The sequence below is a fragment of the Denticeps clupeoides genome, chromosome 12, assembly GCF_900700375.1.
Source record: "Denticeps clupeoides chromosome 12, fDenClu1.1, whole genome shotgun sequence".
In the NCBI taxonomy this organism is placed as follows: domain Eukaryota; kingdom Metazoa; phylum Chordata; class Actinopteri; order Clupeiformes; family Denticipitidae; genus Denticeps; species Denticeps clupeoides.
In genome coordinates this window covers 12,136,744-12,153,190 of record NC_041718.1, presented here as the reverse complement: position 1 = coordinate 12,153,190, position 16,447 = coordinate 12,136,744, and the positions used below count along the sequence as shown (strand labels likewise).

The 16,447-nt window shown below is 46.3% G+C and overlaps 2 protein-coding genes across 7 annotated transcripts in view; one reads left to right on the top strand and one right to left on the bottom strand.

Moving 5' to 3' along the window:
* The window catches only part of cfap92 (cilia and flagella associated protein 92 (putative)), a 12,714-nt gene extending 10,906 nt beyond the window's left edge, over positions 1-1,808 (bottom strand). For all 3 annotated transcript variants that reach the window (XM_028998241.1, XM_028998243.1, XM_028998242.1), the window contains exons 1-2: positions 1,454-1,808; positions 40-680 (exon numbers count right to left, since the gene is read on the bottom strand). In XM_028998241.1, coding sequence (XP_028854074.1) covers positions 40-292 — 253 coding nt within the window. In that variant the 5' untranslated portion in view covers positions 293-680; positions 1,454-1,808. The remainder of the gene's footprint in view (positions 1-39; positions 681-1,453) is intronic.
* On the top strand, positions 1,277-16,447 carry efcc1 (EF-hand and coiled-coil domain containing 1). 4 transcript variants are annotated; one of them, XM_028998246.1, is made up of 8 exons: positions 1,277-1,972; positions 2,371-2,786; positions 12,703-12,851; positions 12,942-13,074; positions 13,892-14,057; positions 14,474-14,632; positions 15,321-15,390; positions 15,480-16,447. In XM_028998246.1, exons 1-8 carry the CDS (start codon positions 1,310-1,312, stop codon positions 15,614-15,616), a joined length of 1,893 nt encoding a protein of 630 aa, XP_028854079.1. In that variant the 5' UTR covers positions 1,277-1,309; the 3' UTR covers positions 15,617-16,447. The 4 variants fall into 4 exon arrangements, with proteins under 4 accessions (XP_028854079.1, XP_028854080.1, XP_028854078.1 ...); XM_028998247.1 differs by having other exon boundaries at positions 12,939-13,074; positions 14,474-14,563; XM_028998245.1 differs by having other exon boundaries at positions 12,939-13,074.

The window sequence follows — 16,447 nt, the reverse complement described above, 5'->3', positions numbered from 1 at the left end:
AAAACATTTTTTAACCTTCGTAGGACGACGAATGCCTACCTCTAGGGACAGCCAGGGCAATGGTGACCGTACAGTTCACAGCGTGTGACAGGTCACTCTGCTTTGGGGATGTGTTTGTGCCATCCACCAAGCTCGGGTCTGGTGTGTTTATGTGGTGGTCTTGATCCCCACTGTGGGAGTCTCGGAGGACACTCTCTATATTTTTAGCACCATTGTCCATTGCGTTTTCCATTTTGCATTCAGATAATGAGAATTTCGATTCTACTGCAGAAGGACTTTTTCTTGTCTCCATCGGAAAATGCACTTTTAAGAACTGTTACGTCACAATGAAATATTGACGAATGAAATAAAGACGAATTCATTCATGTGAACTATTACCAGCCCTCAGCAGTTATATTATGAAATAAAAACTACATAAATAATTTAAAGATATAAAAAATTCAACCTGCCCCGCATCGCACAGTTTCCACAGCTTCTAGAAACTTCTTCGGGGGTAAAATGCGTCCCGCTCAGGTCTGCGTGACTTTTCTGTGTAAAGTTTAGTTTTGTTGCAGCAACAGCCTTCAGACCCACGCAGGCTCCGCGTCACCTTGGCAACAGGGAGCGTTACAATGTAACCGGGGGGGCGTCACGCCCAGTGACGTAGCAAAGGGAAACCACCAACCAAACTTCACTTCATCCTGTTTAAAAAAAGACACCTTTACAATGATTCGTTATGATAAATATTGCAACACCGTCTACATTAGAGACAAATGGTGAAACAATGGATGGATTAGAAATGAATGGTCACGTGACCAATCTAACTTTATTCGTACAGCGCCGTTTACACAATCACGATCACACATCTATCTATCTATCTATCTATCTATCTATCTATCTATCTATCTATCTATCTATCTATCTATCTATCTATCTATCTATCTATCTATCTATCTATCTATTTATTCTGTTTAAGTCACTGGAATTGGTTTGCAGTTTAAGCGGAATAAATGGCTTACATTTTCAATTTTTGATTTTTCGTGTGACCGACTGGATCGTTCGTTGTTTTACTTTTTCCAGTACTAAGCAGGTTTAAGGAACACACTTAAGCCCCAGGGATGATACCGAACGCGCCATATTATATCTGCACGCCCTTTTTTACGGAGACTTTCCGTTTCCCAGAAATGCGCCGGTGCAGACGCAGCGCTCTCAGCTTTTCAAAAGTTCTCCTCCTCCTCCTCCTCCTCTTCCTCCCTCCGCAGGAACGCCCCTTACGCGCACTTAAACCGGGAGCAATGATCCCGTCCCGGACCGCGGCAGGGGAGTGAAGATGGAGAGGGGCGACGCGTGCGACCCGTACCGGCGTCCGGCGCGCAGGACGCAGTGGATCGTCAGCGCCCTGGCGTACCACTACGGCTTGGACCGAGGGGTCGAGAACGAGATCATCGTGCTGGCCACGGGGCTCGATCAGTACCTGCAGGAGATCTTCCATCACATGGACTGTCAGGGCGAGGGGAAGGTCCCCGCGGAGGACTTCCACATCCTGTGCGACATCCTGGGTCTGGGCAAGGAGGCGGACCCGGAGGAGTGCGACGGGATCCGGGACAATCTGCCCCGGGAGTTCACCTTCCGCCAGTTCCACGCCAAGCTCTGCGGCTACTTCAGCGCCGAGGCCGGGTGCCCCCACGACAACGGGAGGCTGCCGGTGGGCCAGGAGAGCGAGCACATCGAGACGCAGATCCGCCTCCGCAGCCCGCTCCGGCGGCGGGAGAAGGCGCTCTCCGCCGGCGGCGCGTCCCCGCTCCCGGACGGGCGCGCCCCGGGCCGCGCGCACGGCGCGTGCACGCGGGAGTGCTACGAGGACATCGTGGCGCTGGAGGAAGCCGAGGACAGGGTGGCGAAGCTGGAGGACGAGAACGCGAGCTTGAGGGAGCTGGTGGAGGACATGCGGGCGGCTCTGCAGAGCAGCGATGCCCGCTCGTTGGCCCTGCAGGTACTGGTGCTGTCTGGAACCCCGAGAACCCTCTAATAATATCAAGTTAGTCATAATAAGGGTTTCATTCTTTTTGTGCCCAGTGGAATGCTTGAATTGGATAAAATGATTCATGTTATTAATAGTTCTTAATTAATTATTACTGGGGCAGTGGTGGCCTAGCGGTTAAGAGAGCGGCCCCATAGTCAGAAGGTTGCAGGTTCGAATCCCGATCCGCCAAGGCGCCACTGAGGTGCCACTGAGCAAAGTCACCGTCCCCACACACTGCTCCCCGGGCGCCTGTCATGGCTGCCCACTGCTCACTAAGGGTGATGGGTTAAATGCAGAGGACAAATTTCACTGTGTGCACTGTGTGCTGTGCTGCTGTGTATCACTTCACTTTATAATTTTTCTGGCAGGTTGGTCTTTGGAAGAGCCACCTAAAGCACAAAGGAGAGGGGGGCTGCTTCATCGCCCGCCAGAAGCGGGCCCTTCAGAAGAGCAGCTCTCACGGGAACCTGAAGAACCTGCAGAGCTTCCTGCGTGAGGTGGAGCTGGTCCGCAGCTCCAGGGACGGGCAGCTGGAGGAGGCCATGATCTGCAACCAGAAGCTGGAGGAAGAGCTGAACCACTCCAGAGAGGCTCTGCTGATGCTGGAGGAGTGCAACAGGATTCTGAAGCACGAGCAGGTGGACATGAGGAAGAAGGTGGAGGAGGCCAGGCAGGCTGTGCTTAGCGGCCTCAGTAAAGTCAAGGAACTGGAAGCTAAAGCCAGGCAGGTGCCGGTGCTTCAGAAGCACGTCAAGAAGTTGGAGACGGAGCTGCACTTTTACAGGTAGGAGCACGTCCCTTTGCGTCCTGGTGCAGTGCGATGCCGATGAAATGCACATCCCCTGTTGTTGTAAAAGATCGGTGAGCATTAATTCATTACTCAGCTTACTACTAGTGGGAAGGTTGGAACAAAAACATTAATCAGGAGGCCCGACTCAGAATTCCGGAATCCCTCCCCCCAGCAAAAAAAGAAAGCAGCAGGAGATCCCAGTCTGTGCTGCTTATTTTGGACGCGTGACAGTTTCAGGCACCGATCCCCTCAGCTTCACGGTGCGTGTCAAATACGAAGCTGCAACTAACTGGCAGGACGCGTGCGTCTCTCCTCGACAGATCGTCCACTCGGTATTAGCATTTCAGATTGTCGGTCGGGCCCCCTGGTGCCGGAGGGCGCGGTCTCATCTTTCACAGCCAGCTGGACCCGCGTTTATATCGCTGTCAAGCGCGGTGCTTATCTATCCACGTCATCTTAATCTATGGAAATGCATTATCTGATGGGGTCACGGAGCTCTGGTTCCCATATTTGCCCACCAAGCGTCTTGCCAATTTCACTTGGGGTCTGGAGACGTCTTGCCCGCCCTGAAAAAGTGCAAAATGGTCGAGTGTCGCTCGAAATGTATTTGTTCTCATACACCGATGCTATAGCGCTCGTGTTGGTTTGGTGTTTTTTTTTTTTTTTTTTTTGTAGTAGTAGTAGTAGACCCACGAAAATATGATTTTCTCGAAGGAACAAATGGTTTCTTGTCTAGGCTGGTTTCTGGCAGGAGGCCTAGAACCGTGTGCCAGCATCGCTGCTATTTTGGTAGTCTTGATGTGGTTTACTCTAGATTTTCAGCCGTGTTTTGTTTGGGTTCATTTAATGGGCGATGTGTGTGGCGAGGGCTTTCTCGCTGCCGTTGGAAGCCATTCATTTTACGGGGATGTTGCGTTTTTGTTGCTGAGCTTGTCGTTTGCATTCTGAGCTCATGACGAACACGGAAACTGAGACAGGTCAAGAAAAAGCCTCGAAAAGGAAAATGTTTAACGCATTGGTGGTGATTAAAAGCATTAATGATCCAATGTTCTATTGATTGTCGTCATTCAAGCAGTGCTCACACGACCTGTTTGGTGCATCCACACTTTTTTCTCCACACGGGTCTCTGGAGGGTCCTGACGTTGTGTTGAGGCCCAACAGTATACAGTTCAGTGTAATGCTGCTGGAGGTTTGCATTTGAGACATTCAGCAAGTAAACTTATTTTACGTTGTAAACATTTGAGGCATTCCGTGCGTAAATCCAACAACAAATTATATTCAAACCATCGTCTGGAACATGTGAAACAATGTGTACGCAAGAAGTATGTCTGTCCGCTATCTAACTGTATTTTATTTATGGAGGGTTTTAGATAACACACGAATTGTTAAATTATATTTTATGATTCACATCATATGATTCGTTTATCTTTGTAAAATGCTTACTGCTGGTATTTAGATTTTTCATTATGAAGTGGTGTGCTGGACTGTTTACCTTCATCTAAGTGGTCAGAGAGTCCAGAGCTGAGGTCCAGCTGGGTGTAGGTTAGAATTTTCACAGTGCAAATATTGGTCATCTGCGTTGGTTCGTGTCTGTCCGGCATTTCCAGATTTCCAGCTTGCCTGACGATAACAAGTGCAAAAACCACAGTTATGCAGGATTAGCTCATAACATGAATCACCAAAGCCCATGTGTTGCGTTTTTGTAGTACATAAATATTTTTCTTCGTTTTGGGGTTTTCTGTAGAGAAAATAGAATTTTTAAAATATACTGACTTAAAAAATGTTAATCTGAATTTCATTTATCACCGAATTTAATCATTTCATTCCGGAACCTTTATTACCTTTTATTATTAAAACATTAAGCTAGTGGTAAATACAGATCGGTCCCTGGGGAACCAAATGAGCGATTTGCCATTTTAAAGTTCTCGTGAAGGTCGCTCTGGATAAGGGCATCCGCCACGTGCTGTAAAAGTAGAGGTAAACGTTCGTACTGATGGTCGTGTCTAATCCGTGCTTTCAGTGCACGGTTCAGTGATATGGAATCAGAAATCGTGCCCCCTGTGTTGTTATCTGGGTATGAAGACGGCCTCGGGGGCTTGACCTGGAGTCCCTGCGAAGGTTCTTTCATTCAATACGATCAGGAGTGTGAGGCTCGGTGCTTTAGGTGCTGAGGTAAAAGGTCAGACCACACCAGACTGGCGCAGCTCAGCAAACCGACAACCCGGCAACAAGCAGCCGAGGCCCTTAACTGACGACTTTTATTTGTTCCTCCGTTGTGCCTCGGTGACTGCTCACTCCGTTTGAAGAAATAACCAAACTTGCCGATTTCATTGTTTGATGGGAATATTGCTTGGCTGAGGGTTGTGTTGAGAGAAAATATTGACCTAGCCCCCTCGCTGTTGTGGCCCATCTTGCCTTCCCCTCTTTTGTTTGAGTAATGAGGCCATAATTGATTGAAACATTCAGACACACAAACATTCCCAGCTAACGTCCCAAAGCCTGGCCAGTTCATGCGGAGTTCCTCGCATTGCGCGGTCCCCTCTATTGATGTTCTTAAGCCAAATAATTCATTCAGCGCCACAATGGAGCCGACAAATCGGGAGAGAGCCCCATTCAGCCTGACCTACACAGAGCGAAAGTTCCCATCAGTCTTCAAACACCTCGCCTGCACTAGCCGCTGTAGCGGAATAATGGAGGAACACTCCCAGGGTGTATCCTAGCAACTAGTCTAAGGGTGTTCTCGCACACGCACACAATAGCATATAAATAAGAAATCTAAAAAAAATCTCGTAGCTGTTACACACACACACTGATCAGCGGGATTCCATAGACATTCCACGGAGTGCAGGAGTGTTTGCAGAACCTTGCTCAACACGTGGACTGATAAGACATCCAGAAGTAAGTAGTTTGCAGCTTCACCATTGGTTGGAGCAGTTCAATATAATTAACACGTCTTTAAGGCCATGCAACACATTTAAGTGTCGTTTCAGCATCCTGTGGAGATGGTTTAAATGCTGGAGTTTGTTTAAAGTGGCTTTTCCTTCGGCCCGGAGGCAGTGGCAGTGGGGTTGGGGGCGGTGTTTGCATGCATCCTCCTCTCTCTGAAAGGTGGGTGTCCCACTCAGTGGTAACTGAGCTCCCATGTAGGTCTGGATGCAGCGTCTGTGGCTGCTGCTGTGGGAATTCCCACTGTGTGCTGTTAACCACCAGATGTCCAGGTCGCCCCAGCTTCCTGGCAGTGGTGTCAGCGGCTCGGGGACCGAGCAGGACGTGCGTCGTTGAGAGCGGACTGCCCATGGGTGGCCAGGAGGACATCCAGCGGGCACACAGCTGTTTGAAGACAAAAAGCCGGAGCTGCAAGGGCAGACGCGGGGGACGCTGGTCAGTGACCGATCAGCCTACAGCCGCAGAAACCTTCTTTTACCCCCCAGAAAGAGGCGTGGCCTGTGGCCATATTTCATTTCATCTGTCCCCATCTGTTTCTACACGCAGCACTGCAAACAGGTCCATCTGCCGCAGTCGGCACCTCCCCACCGTAAAGCGAAAGCCACAGACTGCAGGTTGTTCTCAGCCCACATCAGACGGGGACACGTTCTCCACCGTCACTCGCTCGCCTGACAATTTTTTGCGTTTTCACTGGAGCTTTCTAGCATCGAATGTCCCTGCCCGCGGCAGGCTGGGGGAAGGGATGGTAATTCGGGGCTGGAACCGATCAGAGGTCCCCATTCATGCCATTGTCTCAGGAGCCTTTTCATAAAGCGGCTGGGTGAAATGTGGCAGCATAATGATTTCAAAGCAGATGACAGCTTTTTTTTTTTCCGCATGACTTTGAAGAAGTGGATTTTGGGGGAGGGAAGATACAGTAATTATTACCTAGCTTTTACCCTGCAGTCTTTTCATTACCCTGGTAAATACAATTTGGTTTTAGGCTTTTAAGAAAGTGTGGTTTTCCGTTGAAAATGACAGTCTGCTTGCGATTTAGCCAATTTTTCTGTTGCATAATGTCTCGTGGAGACGTTGCTCTGAAGTGAGGAGAGAGGTTTCAGGGGCCCTTGGGGTCCCTTGGAGGACCAGTTGGAGGCAGCGGACAGCTGAACTGCGGGTTTATTACTGTACGGGATAAGAAAAGCCAGCTGACTGCGTCTTTTAGCCTTTTCTCGACCCGACACAAACCCGAGAGGGTCTAAATCAGTCAGTGCGGTTTTGTAGCGAGTCCGCGGTGCAGACCTGCGAACAATGGAAAGTGTCGGGCGAGGGGGAAGAAAAACGGGCGTGAGGTGGAGCGTGGGGGGAAGGTGGGGGGGGGGGTCGCGCCATCTGGAGGAAGAGGCAAACACTCAGCTGTTTGTTCTCCACTCCTGTCACATCGCTGAGGGGAAAAGGGCTTCCATCAACTCCTCCAAATCCGTTTTCGGTAGTAAATGATGTCCTGCTGTCATGCTGACACACTGGTTACAAAAATATCTACAAAATACAAAATAATTGTCCTTTCCTATTTATGTGTTTTTCTCTTGACCGGTTGATTCATTTGTTTTGTCGTCACCTTTAAATGACGTACCTGACAGCATTGTAGGGTGTAATGTACAACATTATAATACTGACTGTTGTAAAATAAAATTTTGGAGGCAAATATAATAAAGATAATAAGATAAAGTGAAGTGATTGTCACATGTGATACACAGCAGCACAGCACACAGTGCACACAGTGAAATTTGTCCTCTGCATTTAACCCATCACCCTGAGTGAGCAGTGGGCAGCCATGACCGGCGCCCAGGGAGCAGTGTGTGGGGACGGTGCTTTGCTCAGTGGCACCTCAGTGGTACCTTGGCAGATCGGGATTCGAACCGGCAACCTTCTGATTACGGGGCCGCTTCCTTAACCGCTAGGCCACCACTGCCCCAGTTGCTAACAGTTGTTTGAATTAAGGCCTTGTTAATGTTGATTAACATGATTCAAGAAAATTGTAGTAGTGCTGTTCATAAGAGAATATACAGTATAATGAAATGAATGAAGAAAAAAAATATTTATATATATAAATTATCATATGAAATTATTGATCATATGGGTCAGTTCCAATTCCAAAATTTTGCTAGACATGCAAGTGTTTTAAGAAATTGCCTGTTATAGACAGTGTGCACTTTGTTGCCTAAATTTATGGCCCAATATGAAAGTGTTAGCATAAATCCTCACTAAAGAATTTTTTCATACTGGGACTGTAGTGGAGACTCCCTAGCACTTTTCTTCAACATAATAAAATAATTTACACTATTAACTCTTAAACTGACACTTTAATACCTTAAAGCAACATCCAGTGACAGTGCACACATGCAGGTTCACATTATTTATGTCATGAATCCCACGGCAGGTCTGCCATGATTAAGAGAATAAATTATTTGGAGTGTGTATTCTTGTAGTGGTGAGACATTCGTTCGCTTTAATGGCTAGAAATTGTTAAATCATCGCCTTTCTTTTGGAAACCTTGCGACTGACGAGCATCGTGCGGCGCTCAAGCATTCCATGCAAAACCGCGCCGACCCTGAACGAGTGCCTGGCTCTTGCGGCCGACTGTTTTTCTTGACGCAGGTTTCCAAACGCTGGCCCAGCCGAGTGGGCTTCTTTCCAGTTGGAAATGCTTTCCTCCATCTCCCATTACCCTGCGCGTGTTCCCGCTCTGCCGATATCAGCACTAATGCAGGCCTTACACTCGTCAGTCGTGCTTCTGGGAAACCACCTCAAACCCCACTCTGTCTAATTGTCTTTGAATTTAGATGTTCCCACTCATCTGCTTCTCGCTCCTTTTGCTCATGCCGCTCTGCTGCCGGGGCAGTGTACATTCCACCTTTGAAAGTCTTTATGAGCCTGACCCTAATTCAACGCAGACAGAGAACCGCGGAGGTTCCTGATTAATAACAGTCCGTATTCCATTTCCATTAAACCCCCACCGTACCCGTGCAAGCTCAGGTGCTTTCTTGGTCCTTCGGCGAGAAGGAAATACTCCTGCGCTTCAGGAAGTTACCCGTTTGTACATACTCATCACAGGACATCAGGAGTTATCACCAGAACCCCAGAAGGTCAGGGAGCCATTTTTATTAGAGCACAGATATCAACGGTTGCCTGTGGATGAATTCATCACAGTGGAGCACACACACACACACACACACACACACACACACACACACACACTCATGCTCGGACAGTGAGGAATGGACCAGGGCAGAGGCTAGCGTGGGGCTGGAAGTTCAGGCTTCGCTCTCTAAACACAGGAAGTGGCCGGGTGTCCTCACTCTTAACCACAAACAGCTGCACTCGCCCAGACTTGCAAACCATCGCTTATGTCCTGTGTAAATATGGCCGCCCTGTTATGAATACCCTGGACCTCGCAAACAGCACTAAATTAAAGGACGGCAGTGTACCGGTGGCATGCGAGGTGACCCGGAGGGCAGTGGACGGCTTCAGCTGGACGTGGACAAAGCCCGGGGAGACAGGCGAGCCTGATGAATGTCTTCTGCTGATTAAACATTAATACAGCTTTTGTACAGATACTGTACACCTCATGTGGTGACTGAAATTGTAATCGGCAGGAGTCCTTTGATATTAAGCTGCTGGCTAGTTTCATCTATAGAGGTCAGACCATACCTGAACACGTATACACTACAGGCCAGACGTTTGAACCCAGCCTGAGATAAATAACAAAATGGACAAATACAGTTAACAATAACAGTTATGATGCCTTTTTAAATTATATTATAAGAAAACACTAGAAATACCTCAAACTAGGGATGTCAAGTAATCCATCTTTTTTGGAGGGATTGTCTCTAGCTAGTAAAAGTAAAGTAAAGTAAAGTAAAGCTAGTACAGTTTTAAGGACTTTGCACATCCCTCTCTCTCTCTCTCTCTCTCTCTATATATATATATATATATATATATATGTGTGTGTGTGTGTGTGTGTGTGTATAGTGTATATATATAGTCTGAATATATGGAATGAAACCCGAATATATGGAATGAAAGTCTGAATGTATGGAATGAAAGTCTGAATATATGGAATGAATATATTCCATATATTCAGACTTTCATTCCATATATTCTGGTTTCATATATATTTCATATCAAGTTTTATATATTTATTAAATGAAACAGTAATACAGTAGCACATATACTAGCAAATACTATTAACTGACTTTGTGTCAGTTTCATTAATGAGTTCACACAGAAACTTCTACTGAAAAACTGAAACGTCTACTGAAATTTTACAACCAGGAAAATCCACAACAGGGAAGACTCGCGAACATTTCCGCCTCACCCCCCTTCACCCCAGGATACCAACCCCCAAAAGAGAGTTGTGCTTCCTGAAAGATGTTACAATACTATAAAAACACCAGCTTCTCTGGATGTCGTTTCCTCGTATTCATTCCGCTGCAGCGCTCATTGCATCATCCGCTGCTGTTCCTGCTCCCCGTGCACATCACTGCGGTGAATAATAATTCTCCTGCTCTGACTGATGGAGGGCGGCACGCGTCAGGTTCCGTTCCACGTGAGGCAGGGTTCAGATGCACCTACTAACTAGTTTCACTGTGATCTGTGTCTTTTGTCATTTGTGCTCTGTGTCATTTACATTTACAGCATTTATCAGACGCCCTTATCCAGAGCGACTTACAATCAGTAGTTACAGGGACAGACCCCCCTTGGAGCAACTTAGGGTTTAGTGTCTTGCTCAGGGACACAATGGTAGTAAGTGGGATTTGAACCTGGGACTTCTGGTTCATAGACGAGTGTGTTACCCACTAGGCTACTACCACCCATTTAATTACTTTTAATTGCCCAGTTTTTTACAAAATGTAAAAGACTGTTTTTTGTCGTAGCACACTATATGGCCCCAACACTCTTAAAACACTTGACCGAAGAGTCTTTAGTGGCATTTAACTGTCACTTTGCATGCTTGAAAATGTGCTGGGAGGTTTTGGATGCCAGAAGTTTCCAAAAATTGCTGGAATGGAATGAATGAATGAAAAGGTGAGAGTTGGCTTATTTGAATGACACTCATACATAAACCATCATCAATTCAATCTCACTTGTGATTACACAATTACACACTGGCCTGTAGTGTCCAAGCACGGGCTGTACAGAAAGAACAGGAAACGTCCCAGTCATTATCAAACGGCACCGGGAGATTAGGTAATAAATTCTGTACTGTTGGGTTCTGCAGCCAGATCTTTGAAGAACATCCAATAAAGGGGCCTAAGAAATAATCCAGCATTATGAAACCTTGTCTCTGTGAATCAGTTGCTGGGTCTTCTGCTTCCCATGCACACTCGTAGTAGTAGGCCTGTTCTGGGATATGGGTTCCAGGATGGGAATTAAAGAAGGCAGAATTATCAGGTGCTGGGCCGCTAACCTTTGCCAGATGGCGGTTGAATATGAGCTCCCCTTTTATGGGAGTTGTTCTCCAGACCTGTGGTTCTGTCAGATCCTGGAAGTCACAGTGGGCGAGGTATCCACAGATTCTCCCTATTTCACTGTCAAAATACGCAATTTGGACAAATGCGTTGAACCTCAGCAATTTCTTAAAGTGTCTGTGTGAATCCCTAGATCCCTGAGAGACATATTTCTTGGACATAATTTAAACAAAAAGCTTGATGTAGCTTTTCCATTGCAGGCTAGGCCGCTGTTCGCCACTGGTTCTTCGGAGGCCAAGTGCTAGCCTGGCTAGATCTAATCGAAAAAACAATACCCCTGGTGACGGCTTAAGGTGCCTTTTGCTTGGTATGTCTCGGAGCTTTCATTTGCGTTCCGTGATATGTGTTTCATTCACAAAGCTGACAAGGAGCAAATACGTTACTGTCCCTGGGGCACAGAAAAGGACTTGGGATTTGCAATCATGCCAATTGTCTCCAGCGGCGCCGAGCTGGAAGCCTACATCCCCTTTTGTGTCTGTAGTGTCGCTGCCCTGCCCATTCGCAAAGGGCTCATCCCCTTCCAGTGAGGTCTGTCGATTAAAATTCAATCTGTTACAGAGAGCTGTGCACTTCAACTCGCCTGCAAGAATAATTTGTTTCTACGGACGAGGGTCCCCATAGCAACTTTTTGCGAGGAGGCCTGTCTGAGCCGCGGCTGGGATTCATACATTCATAAAACCTCCGGCTTGCACCGTTGCCCCACCATACTTCAAACATGCGCCCCATTCCGCACCCCCAACATGACTGATTGCCTGACTGGGGGCCCCGTGCTGAATGTGGGGCTATAGCGAAGCCATTTCTTACCGTGCAGTGATGTTTTAAACACACACACACGTACCAGATGTATCCGGATTTTATGGCGAATTTTCACTGTCGCAGGCGGGACATAAGCACGGGTGCTGCTGTGTTTGAATTTTTTCCTTCTTCTTCTTCTTTAGGATGCATGCTGCTCTGCAGCTTTTTTTTTTTTTCGGTGAGAAAAATGCTGTCATCTGGAAGCACTTAAACTGTGATTCATGAAGGCCCCCTATCAAATTTCCCCCTACATGAAAGGACAGAGAAAAAATGCGGTACAATTTGAAAAGATGCAAAGAAAAAATGAGTACATTTACAATTAAGAAACACAGATTCGGTATTTATCTCATAGCAGCATTTACCATCTTGTAAAAGATGCTGAAAAGCACTTTTATAAGAGTCACTTGCCATGGGTTACCAGCATACAGTCTGTGCTTGAAATATATTTTATTCAGTGGTTGGTGCATGTGAAGCAACCATTTTCTTATAAAATAGCAGAGCTTTATGAAGCGTGCCAATGCTGTTAATTTTGTGGTTATGGGTGTGTGTTATTTCACATATGCTCACTGTTATTTGTCTTCTGTTATTGTTGCTTTCTAAAGCAAATTAGGCTTTTTTGTAGATTTAATTGTAATAAATTGAAATTCCTGTACTGGCAGGTCGGAGGTGTCTAAAGTCAAGCTTCCTCTGGGCAGCAGTGGAGAACAGACGTACAGCGGAAGCAGCAGGCCGAGGCGGAGGTGCTGCCTGGAACCACAGCAGGACCGGCGCTCCCCCACGGGCCATTCCGAAACCACGCCTGACAACGGTGAGCCGCCCATGCTTTTCTCTTTTCGTCACGGTCACCTCATCACACTTCTGGCCTGGAATATGAATTCTGTTTTTCTGTGTGCAGTAGAGGAGCAGCTCTTTCGCTCAGTGGAGGGCCAGGCCGCTTCGGACGAAGAGGAGGACAGGTGGACGGGGGAGCAGCAGAAGCAGGTGGACGAGGTGAAGAGGATCTTAACTCGACTGTCCTGCTGTGGAGACAGGTAGGGCTTTTCCTCCAATCCATCACTTAAATAAACACACACACTAGGGTGGTAGTAGCCTAGTGGGTAACACACTCGCCTATGAAACAGAAGACCCGGGTTCGAATCCCACTTACTACCATTGTGTCCCTGAGCAAGACACTTAACTCTAAGTTGCTACAGGGGGGGGACTGTCCCTGTAACTACTGATCGTAAGTCGCTCTGGATAAGGGCGTCTGATAAATGCTGTAAATGTAAATATACTAGGGCTGAGAACTAGACGTGGGAAATCCCACAATACATTTTCTACACTACACAATACTATAGAGTACACTATACAGTATACATACATTACTACAATATTTCGAATATAATACTGACAATACAGTTGATTCTGTGATTCAGTTCCTAAATCTATGATGCGACCCTGATGTCTATGTTACTGAGGAAGACAATAAAATTTTGCTTTTAAAAACGCATTTTTTAAACAACACTACTGTCTGGAGAAAACTGGCTTTCCATTTCTTTTCTCCTGTTTAACAAAGATTCTAATGGCCAGATTTAAACTACAGTATTGAGAAGCATTGCTGAATGTTGTGTCCCCTTATGACCAATATTGTGTATAAATATTGAGTACAGTTATAATCACATAATTAACAGCTATTTGCAAGCTTTTGCTACAATTCCAAGCTGTTTCCAAAGTTACATGTATAGTGCTGCACATCCTTCTATTCTTTTTTAAAACCAACTCTGATCCTTTAGGACTTGTTCAACTGTACTATTAGATTTATATTATATAGACTTTTGAAGAATTTTTATGGTATTCTCTTTCGTTCAGATGTGATGAAAAAGCCGTGAAGAGGCTGCTTTCTCACTTCGGCGATGCTCGCAGCGAGGAGAGTCACAGCGCTGTCCTGGAGCTGCTGGAGAAGGTCACCCGCCTCAACAAGCAGCTGGAGCTCCGAGAGGGCCAGGCCAGGAAGGCAGAAATGGACATGGACCAGGTGAAGCACAAGACCCGCCCCGCCCCGCCCCGATCTGCGTTCCTCCCTCCGCCGCGGGGTGTAAAATTAGATTAGAGGGGGGCAGATCACACTGAGAGGCTTGTTATGGTAATGAAGAGTTTCAAAGGGAAAACGCAGCCAGACACCCGACCGCCAGCAGCGGTGGGCGAAGAGCCCTGCATGCATGTGTCAGTGTCGGCGTGGTTGCAGGGGCGTGTGTGCAGCTGCTTCTCGCTGCTCTGGCCGCAGGAAGACACCCATCCCCCTCGAGCCTCATGCAATCTTCTGACCAGAGTTCCGACCAGCTATTAGGGAAAAGGCCGGGACGGGGACGTGAGCTCACGTGTTTGCTTGAAAAGAGTTCTGAGCGGTCCCCTCGGCTCGTGGGCTGATTCTCCTCCTCTCTCCCCCTGCAGATGAAGGACGCCCTGGTGCAGGAGCTGCAGCAGAAGGCGGAAGAGACGGAGCTGCTGCACATGGAGCTCCAGATGCTGGAGACAGAGAGGGTGCGTCTGTCCCTGGTTGAGGAGAAGCTTATGGATGTACTGCAACTGTTGCGGCAGCTGCGGGACCTGGTCAGTCAGAGACGCCTGGAAGACGTACTGATCACACATCGGATTACGTCGGATTAGCAGCAGAGTAGCACCTGACTTGCCCTTGATGCACTGGCCTGAATATGAGGGTTTTTTTTTTTTAGCAATGTATACTACCATTCAAAAGTTTAGGGCCATTACAAAAATGTCCTTGTTTTTCCATTAAAAAATAAGATGAAAATGTATCATCATTTCCAGCTACCATTTACATCATGAACAATGTCTGACCCATCTGATGTGCTTTTAATGTACCAAACCACTGTTTTCAATCAAAAAAGGACATTTCTTAATGACCCTGTTCTTTTTAGAATGGTAGTGTACATTTGGGCCAACACGTCAACTAAAATGATCTACTGAATAGACAGAAGAATACACTCACTGACCAAGGCTTCCAGTAAGACTCACTTATTATGTGCCACATCTCTATAATTTTCTCTCCTCCAAGTTTCCATGAAGGCCTCACATACTGCCTCACCTTGTCCAAGAAATATAAAACGGCTCGGATCTCAGATGGCAAATTTTATGTTCTACCTATCCAGGACAAAATGCCAGAAGAACAGCTTTTGTTCCTCAGCCAGAAATGTTTATCATCCTCTTGTTTCTGCCGCCTGTCTTGTTGATGGAGTTTAATGATCCTTCCTGCAATCTGAGACGTCCGCTCTTATTTCAGAATGTCTCAAGGAGGTCGCTGGGGAAGATTTTGCTGAGTACGCTGCAGTCCTGCAGTGACCCTCAGCATGGTAAGAAGCCCTAGCAATATGAATGAAGTCACATTCTGCAATAAATGCATTAGGATTACATATTTACGATCTTGTCACCTTGTTGACAGGAAAAGCCCATATCCTGGAGGTGCTTAACGCTCTCTGTCATGAACTGGCGGCGTGCGAGATTCTCTCCGGCAGCCCTGCACTGGAACGCACTCAGAGTCATCAGTCGCTCAGCAACGTGCTGCTCATCTCCTGCTGATCAGCACTGCCACCTGCTGGGAGGAGAGAGCGGAAGCCTGTTTTAAAAAAAACGGGGGGGCTTCATACGGACCGAAGGGGATTCAGGTTTGAAAAGGGACATGGCATAGCATGACCATTTTGGAATATGTGATATGAATTTTTATAAAAAATGTATTCTGGTGTTATGGACATATTCGCTATATCCAAATGATCTGGAGTAAAATGAAGATCATGTGGGGCATTACTTAACGGTCTGTACTCTAGACTATTAGAAGAACTGTCACAATGTATGAATATGATTTAATGCAGGGATGGAAAACACAATGTGCCAGATAAAGATTGGTGATGCCCTGGAAGATTTGTCTGATGTCAAATCCAGTTGGGAGCCCTTTATGTTTTACATTGTAAGATATCTCAAGGTATATTTATGTTATGTTAGGTGTATATCTCTTTCATTCGCAGCTGTGAAGTTCATATATACATACTTTTGAATCATTATATACTTTGATGTATTTCATCACATGATTGGAAGGTTGACTATTCTATGAGTTGGCTGAAAGCAAATATTGATAAAATTGATCGTCTGTGATTATCTGTGAACCTTCTTAGGTTATGTATAATCGTTTTAGATGACAATGAATAACTTACAGAAAATATTGTTTGAATAATAATTGAAAATGGAATCTTTTTTTTTTCAATTTAGCTTTTTATTCGATCATGTTAGAGAAATGTCATTGTGAAGTCTGTATGTCACTTTATGTGTATGTATGTTCATTGTTAATATGTAATTTTATAACTGATGTTATGCTCCGTTCTTAACATTTGTAAAAGCACTTAAACATTTTCAGTG

Coding starts and splice junctions, on each gene's coding strand:
- efcc1 (XM_028998244.1), top strand. CDS start 1,310: ATGGAGAGGGGCGACGCGTGCGACCCGTACCGGCGTCCGGCGCGCAGG. Junction 14,058..14,473: donor CAGAAATGGACATGGACCAG/GTGAAGCACAAG, acceptor CTCCCCCTGCAG/ATGAAGGACGCCCTGGTGCA. Junction 14,633..15,320: donor TGCGGCAGCTGCGGGACCTG/GTCAGTCAGAGA, acceptor CTCTTATTTCAG/AATGTCTCAAGGAGGTCGCT.